The sequence below is a fragment of the Galendromus occidentalis genome, unplaced genomic scaffold (assembly GCF_000255335.2).
Source record: "Galendromus occidentalis unplaced genomic scaffold, Mocc_1.1 scf7180000077497, whole genome shotgun sequence".
Classification (NCBI taxonomy): Eukaryota; Metazoa; Arthropoda; class Arachnida; order Mesostigmata; family Phytoseiidae; genus Galendromus; species Galendromus occidentalis.
Window position 1 is genome coordinate 488,569 of NW_003805485.1, and position 16,105 is coordinate 504,673.

Here is a 16,105-nt window from a genome sequence, read left to right on the forward strand (position 1 = left end):
ACGCTCTCAAGAGACAAGGCCGTACCCTATACGGTTTCGGAGGTTAAGCCATCGCGATCTCATCGACCTCACGGTCAAAAAAAGGCCCTTTTCAGGGCCGCTACTCTTAAGAAGATCATACCTAAGGCTCAGTCTTAGTTAGCAGATCAATGGAAGCGGTTCTCCGAGGAGGTTTTTTAATGTGAATGGACAGACTTGATGTGAATGGCATGTCCTTTGCGTGTGGGAACTAGACTGGGAAATTTTGATCCGGACTGGCGACTCTTCATCCGGTGGTCCAACGGCATCCAGGCTTGTAATCGTGGCTGCTTGGCTGAGGAGCATCCCTCAGACGTTCGGCCGTGGGAGATACACTTGAAGGTTGAAAGTGTCCCAGTTCTCGCTCTTGACCTCGTTCTGCTCATTCATCAGGTTATGAGCTCAGTTTAGCCGCGAATTCGTGTGTCACTATGGAGACTGTATCGATAGTGCAAAAAAGATCAATAATTGATAATTGATGCGATGGGACTACGACAAGGTCAATAAGACGATGATGGCAGCGAACACTGCGACAAAGAAGAGGCCTCTCAGCAAAGGAAGGAGTCTGACAGCGGCTCCTGTCGCAACGAAAATATCCGCTCCTGATAGGTCCTTCGCCTGGGGGATGGAGGGATTTTGCGCTCCATGTCGCCGTCTGTCGAAGAACCCATCGCCAATGAATCCCAATGCGCCATAGTCTTCCAAGAAGGAGGGAGGCGCATCGAAGTAGCCTTTCTTGAGGAATCAATTAGCGGAAGCGTGACAAAACCTAGGTCTCCCCCCTGACGAATGAATTCGAGATCGATGGAGACTGTGTTTACCTACGTAGCGCATCATCACGACTTGGCATCAGATCCACATCTACAGGTCGCGACGACGCTGACGTTCCTGAGAACGATTCTCGGAGCATAGCGGCCGTTCCTCGCGATAATCAGTCTGATGACAAGGATCGGGGAAGGCTGGTTTCGAAAGAAAAATGGGGAAAGGAGCCCGCGGGCAACCCTTCGTCTCGTCCCTCGGATTCCAACTCTACCTCTCTGAAACTCAACAACTTGAGGGAGCATCATCAGGGAGCTTGCTCATCCGGGGCTGCCCTCTGCTCACAGTGTCGGAGACTCTCTGTCGATGCCGTGATTATAGGGAGCATCCAGACCGGAGCATGGAGATCCTCGTCGCATTTACCCGACGGGGATGGCTGTGGCTGAAGCTCGAGAGGAGGGTGTCATACTTCACGCACTTTCGGTATCTTCCTCGTCTTGTATGCTCACATTAGTCCGCCCCCTGATGGATCCCGTGGTGATCGCACTCAACAGAAACCATGCTCCATCCTCATTTTTGGGAACGAGGAATACAGAAAAGCGGCCTTGTTCATACTACGAGCAGTCTCTAACGAACGGGTAGGTTTCGGGAGCTCGGCCGAGTACGCTCGCCGATTCAATATTTACGCTGTTCATGAAGCATGCCAGTATGAGTGACCGGTCTCGATTCGATCGTTGGTGAACGGAAGGAATAAACGGGGCAGTCTCCAGGAGACTGGCAGGCTCAAAATGTTCGAATGGATGTTCTATCCACGGTCTATCAGCAGCCCCAGGGAGAGCCTTTCTCCCCGAACGAACGCCGTGCCCTAGCACGATCTTGTTAGAGCAGGTTGAATGCCTCATGGCATGACGGTGCCACGCTTTGCGTGGATGGCGCCTAGGTCGGTGTGTCACATGACTCCGATGAGGTGAGCCGCACGGGTCACTTGGATACTCACGGCGGCTTCCTGGAAACAGAGATCGGTCTTGATTTCCCGATCGATAGGATATCAGTCGACACCTGATAAAGGGCGAATCTCTCAGAGAGCCTCGGAGCCCGGTCTGTGACGATCGGGCTGCCTAACGCCCTCGCCTGTAGGGGCTGCCCGCGGCTGACGACTCGACGAGGATTACCGATGGATCGTCTCACAGCTTAAATTGACTTTCTTGCTCATTCTGCGACCGCGATCCGGAGCAAGCGCTCGTCTGCGCATCGACTGTCGTTCGGTCACTCGGTCTTACTTGGGCGATTCGATCGTCCGCGCTCTCTACCATCGACTGAGCGGAAACAGGCGGCGCCGTCCGAGCTCTCTCGGCCTCACAATTCATGCTGAAGTCGATCCGAACTTCTGCGGACGCGAAGATGGAGAGGGCGCTCCCACCCCGTTTTGCCCGTCACGGTGGCGTGAAGCGTCTCTCTGGTCTGATCCATGAAGGGAACCTTGTCGTCCTCGAGGTGAATCTCAAAAATGTTATCAGTGTCGTTGACACCAGCACCGAGCACGAAAGAAGGACGATCGTCACTGCTATCGTGGCGTTTACGCCCTGAAGGAACGAATTCGAATCCTCCACGGTCCTGGGGGTCGAGCAGTATTCACCCGACTGCCCGCGCGGATGATAGAACGAAGAGCCCTCCTCATAGCCTCGGGAGAGCAGGTCCTCTGCTCCGATCGGAATTCAGATTCCGCTCACCCGAGTGAGGAAGTAGAACTCCGCTATCTGAGAATGATTACCGCCTCTCTAGACGCGTAGGTACATGAAGCTTGTTCTTTATTCAAGTACTCGGTCTTATAATCACAAGCCCTTGTCCCCACAAAATCCGTGCGTCTCTATTCTATTCGGACAAGAACTACCCTAGCTGCACCGTGAAACGTCGGACCATTGAACCATTTGACAATCTCACAGCATCGTTGACAAGTAAACAATTCTATGATCATTTCAGGAATTGAAATCGAGCTTCTAAGAGAGCACACGATGCGCACGAACCAAACTCCTTCCGCTAAGTTCCGGCATGTAGTCGAGAAGTCAGGCTTGCTCCGCGTCCGATATGCATCGCTGTTGGTATAAAACGGGATCTGCGCGTAGAAGCCACGGAAAATTCAGGCTCGTTCCCCTCTGATGCGGCGCGCCAGTTGCATGTCCTTCGGCATAATGGTGACACGTTTCGCGTGAATTGCGCACAGGTTGGTATCTTCGAAGAGACCCACGAGGTAAGCCTCTGAAGCCTCCTGGAGAGCCATGACGGCGGAGCTTTGGAAACGGAGATCGGTCTTTGAGTCCTGAGCGATTTCGCGTACAAGTCGCTGAAAAGGCAACTTGCGGATCAGGAGCTCAGTGGACTTTTGGTAACGACGGATCTCACGAAGGGCGACGGTACCGGGCCTGAATCGATGGGGCTTCTTGACGTCGCCGGGAGCCGGCGCGTTCTTGCGAGTTGCCTTGGTGGCTAGCTGCAAACGAGGGGCTTTACCACCACTGGACTTCCGTGCGGTTTGCTTCGTGCGGGCCATGATGATGATTTGGGGTTGGGACGAAGGTCGCTCCGATCACAGAGTTAAAAAGCGACTCCTCGGAACCTGATTGCACAAGATGTTGATACTCTCTGACAGATGCACATGCACCACGAGTCGCGTGCACGCTTCCAACATCACGAAGTTTGGCTGCAAGAATCGCCGTTACCCCTCACCGTGGCTCGGGTCCACGTCGGAGTTCCTCTTGCTCGGATTCGTGAATTGCGCTCCACAAACATTATCATGGCAAGACTAGATAAGCTCGGACTGACTGTCCCGCAAGGTGGCATCCCTGTCAACGCTTCAGCCAATGGGACTAGGGAGACTCGAGAGGGCTTCGGGAACCTTCTCGAAGAAGGCTGCGAGTCCCTTGGACCTGACTTCCGAGACAGATAATTCGTTCAGAGAAAAGCCTGTTCAGGCAATCTATTCTGAGTCGACCGAGGTCCTTTTTCTCGAACGATATCGGGCCTGGGAGAGTCTCAGCCCTATTCGGAGGTGCGACCCTCCTCCGTGGTTCTCCACTCGGCTGTCAGAGGCCATCGCAGTCTTTCCTTGGAGGAATCGAATGGACTTCCGCGCTCGGGAACAAGTACAAGTTTTCTGATTTCCGTCGATGGCCCTGTCCTCATGCTGGCAGCGTCCACCCGAGGGAAAGGGAATAAATAGCCTGGGAATCGAACGAAACCTAGTCTTCATCGAGATTGAATTTCTATCGGCGGAATTCATCGCGTGTAGTAGAGAAGATCGATTCGTGCCATCACGGAGCGCCTCGTCACCTCTCTTCGAGGACTCAGTATTGCTTTCATCGTATCGAAGTTCGTATCGTCTTTTTCTCTCCGATCAAATTGACCACTGTCCGATTACCTCCGTCCTTTCCTTGTTCGAACGTCCTTCGCATTCTGCAAATGTAGTGACAATACAAATCGATTCGGGCTACCGGCGGCGCGAAGAGAGTGCGGAGAGGGCTCTCCCGACGCCGACGAATCTCGACTGATCGAATATTCGATTTCGACAGATTAGCAACACACGAGCAATATCTGGTCCTCGTCTTTATTTAAGAGCTTTCGCACACAGTCCTATTCGCTTGCCTATGCCTCGCTGGCGGTCCGTTCTCCTCGGATACGACGGGCTAATCGAATGTCTTCCGCCTTGATTGTGACTCGCTTCGCGTGGAGAGCGCACAGGTTGGTGTCTTCGAAGAGACTCACGAGGTAAGCCTCGGATGCCTCCTGGAGAGCCATAACAGCGGAGTTCTGGAACCGAAGGTCGGTCTTGAATCCCTGGGCTATCTCACGAACGAGTCGCTGGAAAGGCAACTTCCGCATAAGGAGCTCTGTTGACCTCTGATAGCGACGGATCTCACGGAGAGCGACGGTCCCAGGTTTGAAACGATAGGGTTTCTTGACGCCACCGACGATCTCCTTGGGTCTCTTTTTGGCGACCTTGACAGCTCCATCACTGGAAAGTCCTTGCTTCGTGAGGGCCATGGAGATGACTCAAGACCCGCTTATCGAATGGCGGTACAATTCCTCGGATGGGAAAAAAACGGCGTTCGAAATACGATTGCACCACAGGTCGATGCACTCAGATGGAGACTGCATCACAGGAGACTCCACGTCCATGTGCACTTCCCCTCCATCGCACGTATGTGTGGAGCGATGGTCTAATTCGCTGTCCGGCTCCTTCGCCGACTAGGGATCTGAGGAACTCGACATCGAGACAGAGAGCGTTTACAGGCTTCCCGTCAAGCAATTAGGCTTGCTCAATTTTTTTTCGTTGGAGCGCCGAGCTTTCCTCCCTCATTTTCTCATGACGAAGGAGACACGCTCGGTATACCGTAGTCTCCCGGATATCTATTCGTTCCCGCAATCGGAAATGAGGGACGTCTTCTCGGAAGGGGCTCCAGGAATCGTGTGCAGGAAGACTCGGGAATGAGCGGAATCGAATTCAGATACGAGTCATAGTTTCCATCGTGGAAAAGGAACGAGAGCAGCAGTTTACAACGGGGAAGCGAGCGAAGCCTATTCTCCGTTCTGGAAGCCTCTCGGAGAGCTGTGTTCTGTTTTCAATTATTCAATGAATTCTTCCTTGAAGGTTTCGCGTTGAAACTGGCTCGCTTCTAGCGCGGCGAGGCGATTCGGAGAAGCTCTGGATCGTGTCCAATGCAGTAAACATCGTGGGAGAGTTCACGGCGCCCGAATAGTGCCGAACCAGCAGACACGTCAGAGGCTCATTCGACGTAACCAGACAAAGCCATCAGCTATGGACGAGGTGAGTCGCTCTCGGAAATTTTCTTCATATCGGAAATCCAGTGGGCTCATACCCCAGCCCTCGTGACCAAGCGTACCGTGTTCTTTCCTCCGTCCGACCTGTCGTACGGCTCAACGGCGCGCCGTGAGTCGCATACATGCTCCGCGTTCTACTGAGTCCCGTGCTCCCTTGTTCTCCGAGAAGGAATCGTGGGGAATTCTTCTCCCCTCAGATTCGCTTCCGACAGACTGAAATATTCTCCTTCTCTGAATGCAGGCCGAGAAAGCGAAAATGCAGGAACGTGAAAGGAAGAAAGTCGAAGTTCGGAAACGCCTCGAGGAAGCGAGTAAGCTTAGAGGGCGAGAAAAATTGAACAAAGGTTTCATGACCGCCGAAAGGAAGAAAAAGCTACGGGTGAGCTCCGGTTTAGTTCGGGGTACCATATTCATGAATGAGATCGCAGGGTATTCCATCGAGTTCTGAGCAAAGACAGAGCCGACATAATATTCTCTGAACATCCATAGAAACTACTCCGAGACATGAACTCCAACATGATATCCCGGGAATACGAGAGGAGGCGGCTCGCGAGAGACAAGGCCATCAAAGAACGATGCGGTCAACCGAAAAATCTCGATGGAGTCTACGATCTGAGTTCGTCATTCAACGATTGCCTCGTCTCAATACATACATGAGGGAATAATCGAGCTCGCTCACGACCACGAAACTCTTTGCAGAGGAATTGCAGGCTATCGTAGCCAGCTACCATGCGCGTATCGTTCGACTGGAGGAACAGAAGTACGATCTCGAGTACGAAGTGCGGCAGAAAGATTTCCTCCACAACGAAATGACGATCCAGGTTAATGAGCTCCGGGGAAAGTTCGTCAGACCCATCCTCAAGAAAGTTTCGAAGTAGGTTTCCTTCCTGGAGCACGGTGAATGTGAATTTCCCCTCTGTGATGAGTAATTATTGCAGCTCGAGACTTCACCCATTTTTGCATTCAAACCTTGAGTCCGATCCGGATCGATACTTCCGCTTAATCGCTGGCTTTTATTGCAGGTTCGACAAACTCAAGAAGAGCATCAGGACGGCCGAAGGGAGCGCGACGGAGAGCCTACACTTCAGTCGACAGTCGCTGAAAACTGTGAAGAAGAAAGTCATGCTCCAAGACGAGAAAGTGAGTTAGGAGACTCCGAGGGGCTCGCTTCAGCGAGCTCGATCACCGAGGGAGATGCCTGTGGCCATTAAGCTCTCGCTATCACTCGGTCTTGTATGACGAGGGCACCGGATCGCTGCCCGAAGCCCTCCACCCTAAACAGCTTCAAGAATTCCTCCGCTGTTTTCATTCCTGGAGAATCGTGACGACATTCATTCCTTCCAGACCGAACGTCCAGAATGGGCTGCGCAGAAGTCTTGCACCGAAGGCTCATCGGAACAGCGGACCTCTGAAGTAGAATAGAGGATACAGCCTCTAACTCCAAGGAGGTGAGTATTTCTCAGTCCTCTGTCTCAAGTGGAGAGCCATGTTATTCGACGCGAGCTTCTCGGCGACGCCGATGGAATGATGAGTGATTCCGGACACACCCATCCTTAATGTCTTGTGATTATTATCTGTCAAAATCTCCCCCAGCTTCTCGGAAGGATTTATCCGATGTTCGCGCGCCCGCTGCGGGAAGGAATTCATCATGAATTTAGGAGCGGAATGCTGACCGGGATTCCCAATGTTTCCGAGATCGGGAGAGATTGCCAATCTCTCCGGAAGACGATTGATTCCTCGTGACGTGTAACGATCGGGGAGGATTCTATGCAGTGCTTTTCCAGAGCAAAATTATCCGGACGAAAAGTTGTACATCCTGTCGAAGAAAATAAAATCGGAAACAGTGAGGATTACATGAAGGACCTGATGTTCTCAATCTCAAAGTGATCAGTTACCATCGTGAACCCTGGCTGCAGGGATTCTCGGAAACAGCGAAAATCTGAGAATTCGAGAGATGCCAAAATAACTGCTCGACAGGAAAGGCTCACGTCAGAACGCATCCGTCCATCGCGGATGCTTTGCACATAGAAACTGCTCCATACCAGAGTTCCTATGCCCCACCGGCGCGATCGGGGCAGACACAAAAATCATTGGAAACCTTGAAGATCGGATACGCCTACGAAACGTAAGATATCCCTGCCAGCTATACTGATAGATATCTCTCAGTTTCCTCCAAGAAAAGCTCCGTCACTTCTCACCCGATATCCTTCGGATTGGGCTCACGGAGACCCAATCTCTGGCGAGTACCGAGCACGTTCTATGTCGGCGAGCCTCGATCCGTTTTGATCTTGAAGGGTGCGCGATGGGGGGCGCTGAATTTTCTATTGCAGCAGGTCCATTTCTTGAACCCACAGTACTCGATTGATACTTCACTTTCAATCAGCATTGAAAAAAAATCCTCCAGATGGCCATGGCCCGCTCGCCCTTTTTTGGGGTACAGAATGCGGCCCCTAGCGCTTCATGAACGCTCGACTTGAACCAGACGTTTCCGGGAGGGCATCTGGTTTACGCCCTGAATCGGATGGAGAGAGCGAATCCGGAAAAATGATGTTAGAGGCATCATTCAATTACAAAGGCCAAAGCGAAATGAGGTCGCTGCGAGATGAGTCGTCGTAGAAGGTGAGTTTCCTAGATAGTGGTAGGCCTGTGAGCAGGGAGGGAGCATCTGTACTTTTAGTACACCGGTGATTGATGAGTCGAATACTTATGGATTTGAAATCTCCGCTAAGATCTGCAGGTTCATTGTGATTGGAGGGAGCGTATCTGAAGCGCGATTCTCCACGGAGGTGCTGCATGCAGGATCGTGAATGAAGACCAGGGTGGAACGGTTCAACCAGACATAGGAGAACAAAAGCTTTTATTCGCAACAATTATCATAGCGGTGTTTTATCGACATCATCACCATCGGCATCTCGGTTTTCGCATCCTTATTTCTATCATAAACTCAAACGAAAGACGCTTCGATAATCCTCTTCCATTCATGTCATTGCGTTCCAACGCGAAGTCAGTGTAGAGTTCCGTTCTTTATTTCGAGCACAGCTCGACTCGAGACGCGAGCTGTGTGTCTTTGAGGACATTCGCGACCCAGGGCTTATTCCTCTTCCTCTTCGGCACCCTCTTTCTTCGCTCCCAAGGCCCATTCGGGCTTGTCGGTCTGAGTTGGAGGGGAATAATTTATTAGGATATGTGAGTTCGATATATAAATCAACACGAGAGACGATTTCCGACTCTCAAGTCTTGGTGATCATGAGGAGTTTTGACAAACCCACCCTCGATACACAGGAGTTCCTTTTTTCCGAGCCGGAAGCTATTCTACCGGCGGGGGAACAAGTACTTTTTCCCGATAAAAAATTCATGAATGAGAAAGAAATCAAAGAATGCCGCTCCAAAAGTCGACCGAGGTAGTAAACTCAGGTTATCGGAGGGGGGCAAGGGAGGCGTGGCCCGAAGGCACGCCACTGCTCCTTGCCGAAGGCCCAAAAATGCGGAACCTCCGTTTCTCGGATGAGCGATCGATGAGAGAGAGATCGCAGTACTCTCGATATTCCAACCCCATACGCACCTGTTCTTTGCCTTCGTCCAACTTGAAATCTTTCTTGACGCTTTTGAGATTCGATCTGAAATCCACTTCGGTCTTCACGTTCTTGATCTTCATTTTGTCGAATCTGGAAAATCAGATCATGAGAGCACCGATAAGAGAAACCAATTCCGATCCGGACTTCGCCCATGAGTTTTCCGGTCAGGAGCGGGGCGAATCCTTATCTGCGAGACTTACTTCGAAACCTTCTTGAGTGAGGGCTTGACGAATTTTCCTCGCAAGTCGTTTACTTGAATAGTCAATTCGTTGATCTGCAATACAGACGTTGACGCTCACTCAGTGTATCGAGAATTTTACGTAATCGAGTATCCGAGAGATCGTTCGCAATAAAATGTGCAAGCAACTCACGAGGAAATCCTTCTGACGAACTTCGTACTCGAGGTCGTATTTCTTATCTTCGAGATCGGTGATCCTGGCGTGGTATTCCTTGACAATTTGTTGGAGAGAGGCTGTGATGGAGAACCGATGTCAATTCCAGGTGCCCCGGAATCAAAACTGACTGAGTCGGCGCTTTCCACCGGATCAAAATCGGAATTACCTTCGTTTGCTCCGTCGAGGCTTCTCGGCTGGCCGCACCTTTCGGAAATGATTTTTTTCCTCGCTTCGGCTTTGCGCTCCTGTTCCTTCTTGAGCTCGTCGGCGGCTTTCTTGCGGAGCAGAGCCTGCAACGGATAAGAACGGTGAAGTCGCCGAGAAATCGCGAGGGATCAAGCCCTGTTCGGAGCTATTAGAAAGTTGGGACGATAGTTCCCATTCCCACTGCGAGGGATTTCTTCTTGCTACTGTATGTTCCTCCATGGATTCTGAACCGACAAGAATTGCCGCCTACCCTGAGTTTCTTCTTCCTCTCGGGGGTCATGAAACCCTTCTTCTCACCGCCACCCTTCTTCGCTTTCGAAGCTTCTTCCAGCCGCTTCCGAACCTCCGCCTTCTTCCGCTCCTTCTCCTCCATTTTCCTCTTCTCTTCCTGCAACGGAAACGTATTCGTTCATGATTACTGTGACTCTCATTCGCGTTGCGAGCTCCTAAGGAGTACCGCCCGTACCGGATCAGGTTAAACACTCACCTCCGTCATTTCCGGCATGATGACTCAGGTGGGGAGGGCTGGAAAATCATCTCAAATGAAAAGCTCAGAATATGGAGTTTCCGAATGAAGCTTAAATTCGAATTTCGGAGAAGCAGACAAAATCGTCAAACGAAATTTGGACCGTATAGCTGGCTCTCTGGCCGCGGCCAGACGGAGTCGCGCCCCGGAAACGCGACGTACCGCGGTACAGATCGAGTTTCTGGATGGCATTTTTCAAAAGAGCGCTTGGTAGCAATTCCTCTCTTAAGCTCGACAGCATAGCGCAGCCTCGCCCACACCGCGACGGTGGTCAACCGAAAATAGCCCTGGTTTCATACCAGCGCTAGCGCCGCCGTCAGCCGCCTATATGGTGCTGTGGTGTTCTACTGGCCACCGAGCGATGGTTGTGCTTCACTTAAAGTGTCAGAAAGATCTTTACAGCGTTTGACAAACTCTCGAGCTCTATGCGAGGCCAGAAATGCTTCTCCGCAATGAACGAGGAGAAGAATTATTCGTATCACTTCTGCTCGGGTCTCGGGTGCCACTCCCATGAATGTCATCATCTGATAGCGACAGATAAGATTATCCGAGGAAACGCTCAGCTGTTCCCCACCGTCTCGAATCGCTTTTGTCGCGTTCCATTAACGGTCGCTACTACGAGTCGCTTCATCACGGCCAGCGATGCCGGTGCCATCATCGCTCGATTCTCGTTGGAGGGGATCCCCGGTGCACCTTGCATGCTCTGAAACCCGATATCGCGTTCGATAAAGTTTCATCATAAAGTTTTATTCAACGATACGATGCCTTCAGTCCCATAGCTGATTCGAGTCTCAGGTAATGACTGGCCCACGAGACGATCGAGGACGAGAGCCGCATGCGATACGAAGCGCTGCTTCCACTCGGTCACAGACTGTGGACAAGTCTCTCTAATCATACAGTTCCATCGTTGACGGTCATTTCTTCCGAAGCATTGAGAGATTCGCATAGCGGGCGGAATCTCTCTCTTCAGAGTCGACCTCGACTCATCAGCATCGGTGCATGGCAAGGAATATGTGTCACGCGGTTTGTTTGCTTCGGACTTCAAGCTCGAGACGCCGCGTGCGACTGAATCGCTCCGATTCGCGAACACCTGCATCACGAGGTGCGCTATCGATTTATTCGTCGGTGCGTATTCACTGCGACCGCTTCCCATAGACACCTCGGACTGTCCCGCGGGGGGGCTCCGTTAAGCAGCTCAAATCCTTGAACGGCAGAGTTTCGAAGCGGAAGCTCTCATTCGAAGCTCATTGAGGATCGTGAGCTCTTGTTCGTCCCTGCTCATCGAGCCGATCGGTCGTGTTCCAGCTAGGGCTTGTTTTCTTCTCGAAGCTATATTTAGTAGGAATGAGGTTCAAACCCGGTTTACACATTTCTGCCTTGTGTCTTTAAAAATATACACCGCTCGAGTTCCTACAGACACATTCGACTGTCTGGGTAAGCGCGTAGCTCACAATACAGGACACCAAGGGTCCTTCAAATGGTGATCTCTCTTTTTCCTATGTCTCCGCAGTTCCTGAGAATGATATCTCTCAGGGATTGAATATTCAAATGATCGAGGTGTCCCGGCGGAGATCAAGCATTGCGGACGATTCGCGCTTATGTAGCCGAAGAAGCGCGCGTAAGGCTCAAGCCGATCGTGTCCATATCCGCCACGGGAACCCATCCGGGATTATCTCCCCGGATATTGTCAGATGTCAAAGGCGGACGAACAAGCGAGTGAAGCGAGTTGATCTTGACATCCGCATCGACATCACAGCAGTAGCCCACAGGTCCTGTCATTCATTAAAAAGGCCTTTGTAAACGGCTGACGCGCCGCGGCGAGCGATCACGAGATCGTGTGTAGGCACTTGAACGCTTCTAGATGCGTTCCCAAATAATTAGCTCGACACCTCGAGGGGAACCCTTTGTCTCTTGCGTCATCCGAGTCACGGCTCGGTTTCCGTGATGCATCACAACAAACATGCGCATTTGCTGCAACGATGGGCTGTTATGACTGTTTCCCATGCTTTACGGGTGTCGGACATGAGTTCGGTATGGAAACGGCTCCAAAATTCCAATGTCGAGACTCCCAGGGTCCAGCCGGCTATGTATCGTGATCAGGAGCGCCCTTTCAGGTGGTGTTGATCGAGAGAGGAGCCCTCTGGCTCGGAGCGGAGGGCCTTTCCGGGATTATGATCTCCGAGGCTCCGCGAAGACCTTTTCGAGGTCCCAATGATAAGCTTAATTATTGGAGCGGATTGTTTCTTGAACCGTCTCGGATGAGGCGGGATAGCTCCCTGCAACGCATCATTTTGGATGAGGTTCACAATTTGTTGTGGCGGCGGCGGCGGCGGTGACAGGCTCGCTGGTCAGTCGCTGCGCTGGCTCTCGGTAGATGTAGTCGAGTTTGGTCCCATAGGCTCTTCTCATACGGGACTCAACCACCCACACTGGCTTGCTGCCGCTTCTTCCTCTACGGCCGACTTTCGTCGAGCGAGCTCTAGAGATATGAGATTTGAGTTCAAGGCTCGAACTGTGCCTGCAAACCCGTTTGACCACGCCTTCCGGTGACGCTGGGATGCACTAACGCCTTGATTATAAACAACTACAATCACTCTACTTGGCTGTAGTTGTTCCAAAATATCCGGGGTACTACACCTCTACCGGATCACAGCTGCCCTGATGCCGATGAGGACTTGCGCTGGTTCGCAAACTTCCTAGTCCATCGCCTGATTTCGATTTTCGCTAGTCACATTTCAGGGATGATTTTTTTCCGATGTTCGCCCGAGACTCCCACCGGAATTCTCCCGACCGAGTCTTCGGACTGTAACGCTCGAGACAGACCGCCCGGAAATATTTTCAGCACCTCGCATAATTGAGGGAAACCGAAAATGATATCCGGCCTGATTCGCCTCGTCTCTTGGAACGGAACTCGCGGTCCCGAATACCTAGCTCAATCGAGGGATCCGAATTTCCGCGCCCCTTTTTTCCAGGATCTAGCATTCCACAGAGGCACCCACACGTGGATTGCGACTCGGTGGAGGGCGTGACATACTCGTGGTGGTCCGGGATTGACACGGCGCTTCGGCTCTGAGCGGATCGCTTCTCACAGGCTTGCACAAAGTCACAACGAACCGACTGGAGACGCTCTACCTCGGACCGAAAATTCGCAAGTGAAATCGAAGTCGACAAGGACACCCGAATCGACTGTCTGGTCCTCCACTCTCCTGATGGCACTTCGGGAGCATGCGGTGAATCCCGGAATCGGACGGCACACAGCAGCCTTACCAGGTCCGTGGCGGAGTTCCACTTTCCGCGGATGACCGAAATCGGAAAACTCGGAATACACAGACTTACTGCGGGTCTGTCGAGAGAGGTGAGGTGGCAACCGGATTCGTCAGGAGATGACGTACCTGTGTTCGTGCTGGCTTTCTAACGAGGATGTCTCAGCGAACTCGCTACCAGAGTCTCGCCCGTCCGAAGAGAGGGTGTTCGCTCGTTGCCTGAATGGCCGATTCTCCGACTGGCGACTTGGCAAACCTACGGTCCGAGTTGTGACTCATGCCGCCTGCAGTCTCTTCCAGCAAACAGCGCCATATTTTCCCGCGCCTGAAGCAAACCTCAAAAACGATCTCTACGAGGAGGTAATTTCGAGCGAACGAGGCGCTCACGGAAGCGTTCTGTTCCCGATCGATTGGGCTTCAGCCAGAATCGCGCACGTCGGACTCATTCGAGCCCGGAATCGGGAGGAGCAATGTTGCGCAATTCGCAATTGCGAGAATCAGAATCGCTCCGGCTGGTCGCGGGTTCGCAACAATTATATGATGGCCAGCCATGCAGCGTTGACGTTGCGGGAACCGTGGGGCGCGAGAACAAGATACATTTGGGCCAGCAAGGCGGACAGGATCAGGGGGTCTAGCTGATTGCGAGGCTGCGTATCGACGCAAACTCCCCAACCACCGACAGATCGGCCTACCTTCGAAAGCGTGAGAGCTTGTGTAGAGCATGTCGCATCATCACCGAGCCCGCGTCCGCGAATGCTGGAAGAATCGAGACCGAGTCCAATATGGAGCAGAAATGTTCGAGTCAGTCTATCACGTCCCGAGTTTGGGATCGCCGTACCGTCCAATATCTCATGGAGTCGCGAGGAATTCTGTCCCAGATGGTTTCGTCTGCTCCCTTACCGTGACACGTCCAATCCCCGTTTTTATCACGAGTGGACTCGAGAGCCAGAATTCCGGGGAACGGTATTTCGAGCACCCGGATTAAGAGCGATTCATGATCCAATCTCCAGCCACGAACCAGCTCTGCCGACAGAGTCATTGGGGGCTCCCATTGCCTCGAACCACGTTCCGGACTTCCCGCGATGCAGCTCCCGCCAGAGCTCCACCGACAAGAACGCTGAAGTCAATCAGTCTGGTTTTTTTTATATTTTTTTTTCATTTTTTTTCACAGAGGTCCGGGAGAAATGCATTTACACACGCACGGTCCGAGGTGATGACGATGCTCTCGGGACCGGCAATTTAGGACTCGCACCTTGCGGTGAATAAAACTAAATAAAATAAAACACCCACTAAAACCCTTCTCCTCTGTGGCCCTTCCCGGGGAAGGGGGGGGGAGTTTGAACCGGCCTGGGGGTCATTACTTCGACTCCTCCTCCAGTTGAGATTTCTGTCAGCCTCGACCGGAGGATCTCATCCCTCCGGCAGAGTAACCAGGGACACCGCCGGGAGCGCCCCGTTTCTTCACGCGAAAACAGGAAAAACGAGATTGTTCGTTATGCTGGGAAATGTGCAAAGGAGAGGAGTCGATCCCTGTTTCTTCACGAAGGGAAACAGGAAAAACGTGATTATTCGAGGAGCGATGGGAGGGCACTGGGCGACACGCTGTGTCGGGTCAACCATCAGTGAGCTCGTCCGGTCTCCCCAGGGGGAGCGACGGCAAGAGGAGGAAAGCTGTCGGGGCGGCACGTCGTTCTCCAAGAATGCCGTTCTTCAGGGCGATTACAGCCCGCGCGAAATTGACCTCCACTCCTCGGGGCTTCTGAGCATGAAGGAGACGAGTGCAGAGCACGAGGAGTCCCCCGGTAGATGAGTCGCCCTTCGAAACTCCTCCGTGAGCTCGAGCGTCCCGCTGCAGGCCTCGAAAGTGCGTGCGGCGTCGTTGTTCTCCCCTGAGGTGCAGAGCACGCAAGCCGGAGAGTCCCACTTCCCGAAATCAGTCTGGGCTGAGGACACTCCTCCAGTCCTCGGTGCTAAACCCGGCCGGAGCGATCAGACATTTGGCCTCGAGGAGCTCTACCATCCTGGAAAGTCTCCATTGTAACGACATCACACGGCCTCGACTGGATCATGATCATTCCTGTTATCTGGGTTACAACGATCCTCTAAAAAAGAGCGGCAGAATTTCCGAAGTCACTCACCTGCGCGAATTCGCGATCACGGTTCACTAATAGAGCTATGCAAAGTCTCGGAAATCTTCGAATCGAGACATTTCGGGCTAACATCGCCTAGGAGAACTCATACTTATGGGGGGTACACACAGACTACGACCGAATGCTGATACGAAAGAATTCGAACAATACGGGTCGAATATTTGTTTGCCCGAGGCATCTCCGCTTCCCTTCTCTCTTTTTTCATCGAACCTCTCTTCTGGATTTCTGTGGCACGCATTACTTTGTTTGTTTTCATTCGCATGTGCGTGTCCTCTTCTTTCGCGCAGCTCCGGGATCACCGCTTTCTCAAGTGAGTGCACATCACCGTCTCCTGAAGCTTTCACCTTACCAACGAACGTTCGCCGTGCTTCCCGAA

General features: G+C 52.3%; 4 protein-coding genes across 4 annotated transcripts; 1 reads left to right on the forward strand and 3 right to left on the reverse strand.

Moving 5' to 3' along the window:
- Positions 1–2,568: 2,568 nt before the first annotated feature.
- On the reverse strand, positions 2,569–3,422 carry LOC100906955 (histone H3). The gene has a single exon (XM_018640760.2). The coding sequence runs from the start codon at positions 3,323–3,325 to the stop codon at positions 2,915–2,917; it is 411 nt and encodes a 136-aa protein (XP_018496276.1). The 5' UTR covers positions 3,326–3,422; the 3' UTR covers positions 2,569–2,914.
- A 948-nt stretch (positions 3,423–4,370) lies between these two features.
- Positions 4,371–4,883, reverse strand: LOC108864669 (histone H3.3). Its single transcript, XM_018640761.1, has one exon. The coding sequence runs from the start codon at positions 4,813–4,815 to the stop codon at positions 4,417–4,419; it is 399 nt and encodes a 132-aa protein (XP_018496277.1). The 5' UTR covers positions 4,816–4,883; the 3' UTR covers positions 4,371–4,416.
- A 683-nt stretch (positions 4,884–5,566) lies between these two features.
- LOC100907579 (troponin I) lies at positions 5,567–7,346 on the forward strand. Its single transcript, XM_003746433.1, has 7 exons — positions 5,567–5,599; positions 5,855–5,992; positions 6,103–6,229; positions 6,313–6,487; positions 6,636–6,753; positions 6,958–7,061; positions 7,207–7,346. The coding sequence occupies exons 1-6, from the start codon at positions 5,591–5,593 to the stop codon at positions 7,033–7,035; spliced, it is 645 nt and encodes a 214-aa protein (XP_003746481.1). The 5' UTR covers positions 5,567–5,590; the 3' UTR covers positions 7,036–7,061; positions 7,207–7,346.
- Positions 7,347–8,437: 1,091 nt separating this feature from the next.
- On the reverse strand, positions 8,438–13,724 carry wupA (troponin wings up A). Its single transcript, XM_003746432.1, has 8 exons — positions 13,653–13,724; positions 10,278–10,315; positions 10,041–10,178; positions 9,750–9,873; positions 9,560–9,660; positions 9,389–9,462; positions 9,176–9,278; positions 8,438–8,767 (listed from the first exon to the last, which is right to left on the reverse strand). Exons 2-8 carry the CDS (start codon positions 10,293–10,295, stop codon positions 8,705–8,707), a joined length of 621 nt encoding a protein of 206 aa, XP_003746480.1. The 5' UTR covers positions 10,296–10,315; positions 13,653–13,724; the 3' UTR covers positions 8,438–8,704.
- Between the last annotated feature and the right edge of the window lie 2,381 nt (positions 13,725–16,105).

Bases quoted from the DNA above. Each gene is read 5' to 3' on its own strand.
- LOC100906955 (XM_018640760.2), bottom strand. From the start codon at position 3,325: ATGGCCCGCACGAAGCAAACCGCACGGAAGTCCAGTGGTGGTAAAGCC.
- LOC108864669 (XM_018640761.1), bottom strand. From the start codon at position 4,815: ATGGCCCTCACGAAGCAAGGACTTTCCAGTGATGGAGCTGTCAAGGTC.
- LOC100907579 (XM_003746433.1), top strand. The intron at 6,230-6,312 runs GTTCGTCATTCA...AACTCTTTGCAG, and splicing joins CGATGGAGTCTACGATCTGA to AGGAATTGCAGGCTATCGTA. The intron at 6,488-6,635 runs GTAGGTTTCCTT...CTTTTATTGCAG, and splicing joins ATCCTCAAGAAAGTTTCGAA to GTTCGACAAACTCAAGAAGA.
- wupA (XM_003746432.1), bottom strand. The intron at 9,874-10,040 runs GTAGGCGGCAAT...TATCCGTTGCAG, and splicing joins AGAGGAAGAAGAAACTCAGG to GCTCTGCTCCGCAAGAAAGC. The intron at 9,661-9,749 runs GTAATTCCGATT...TCTCCATCACAG, and splicing joins CCTCGACGGAGCAAACGAAG to CCTCTCTCCAACAAATTGTC.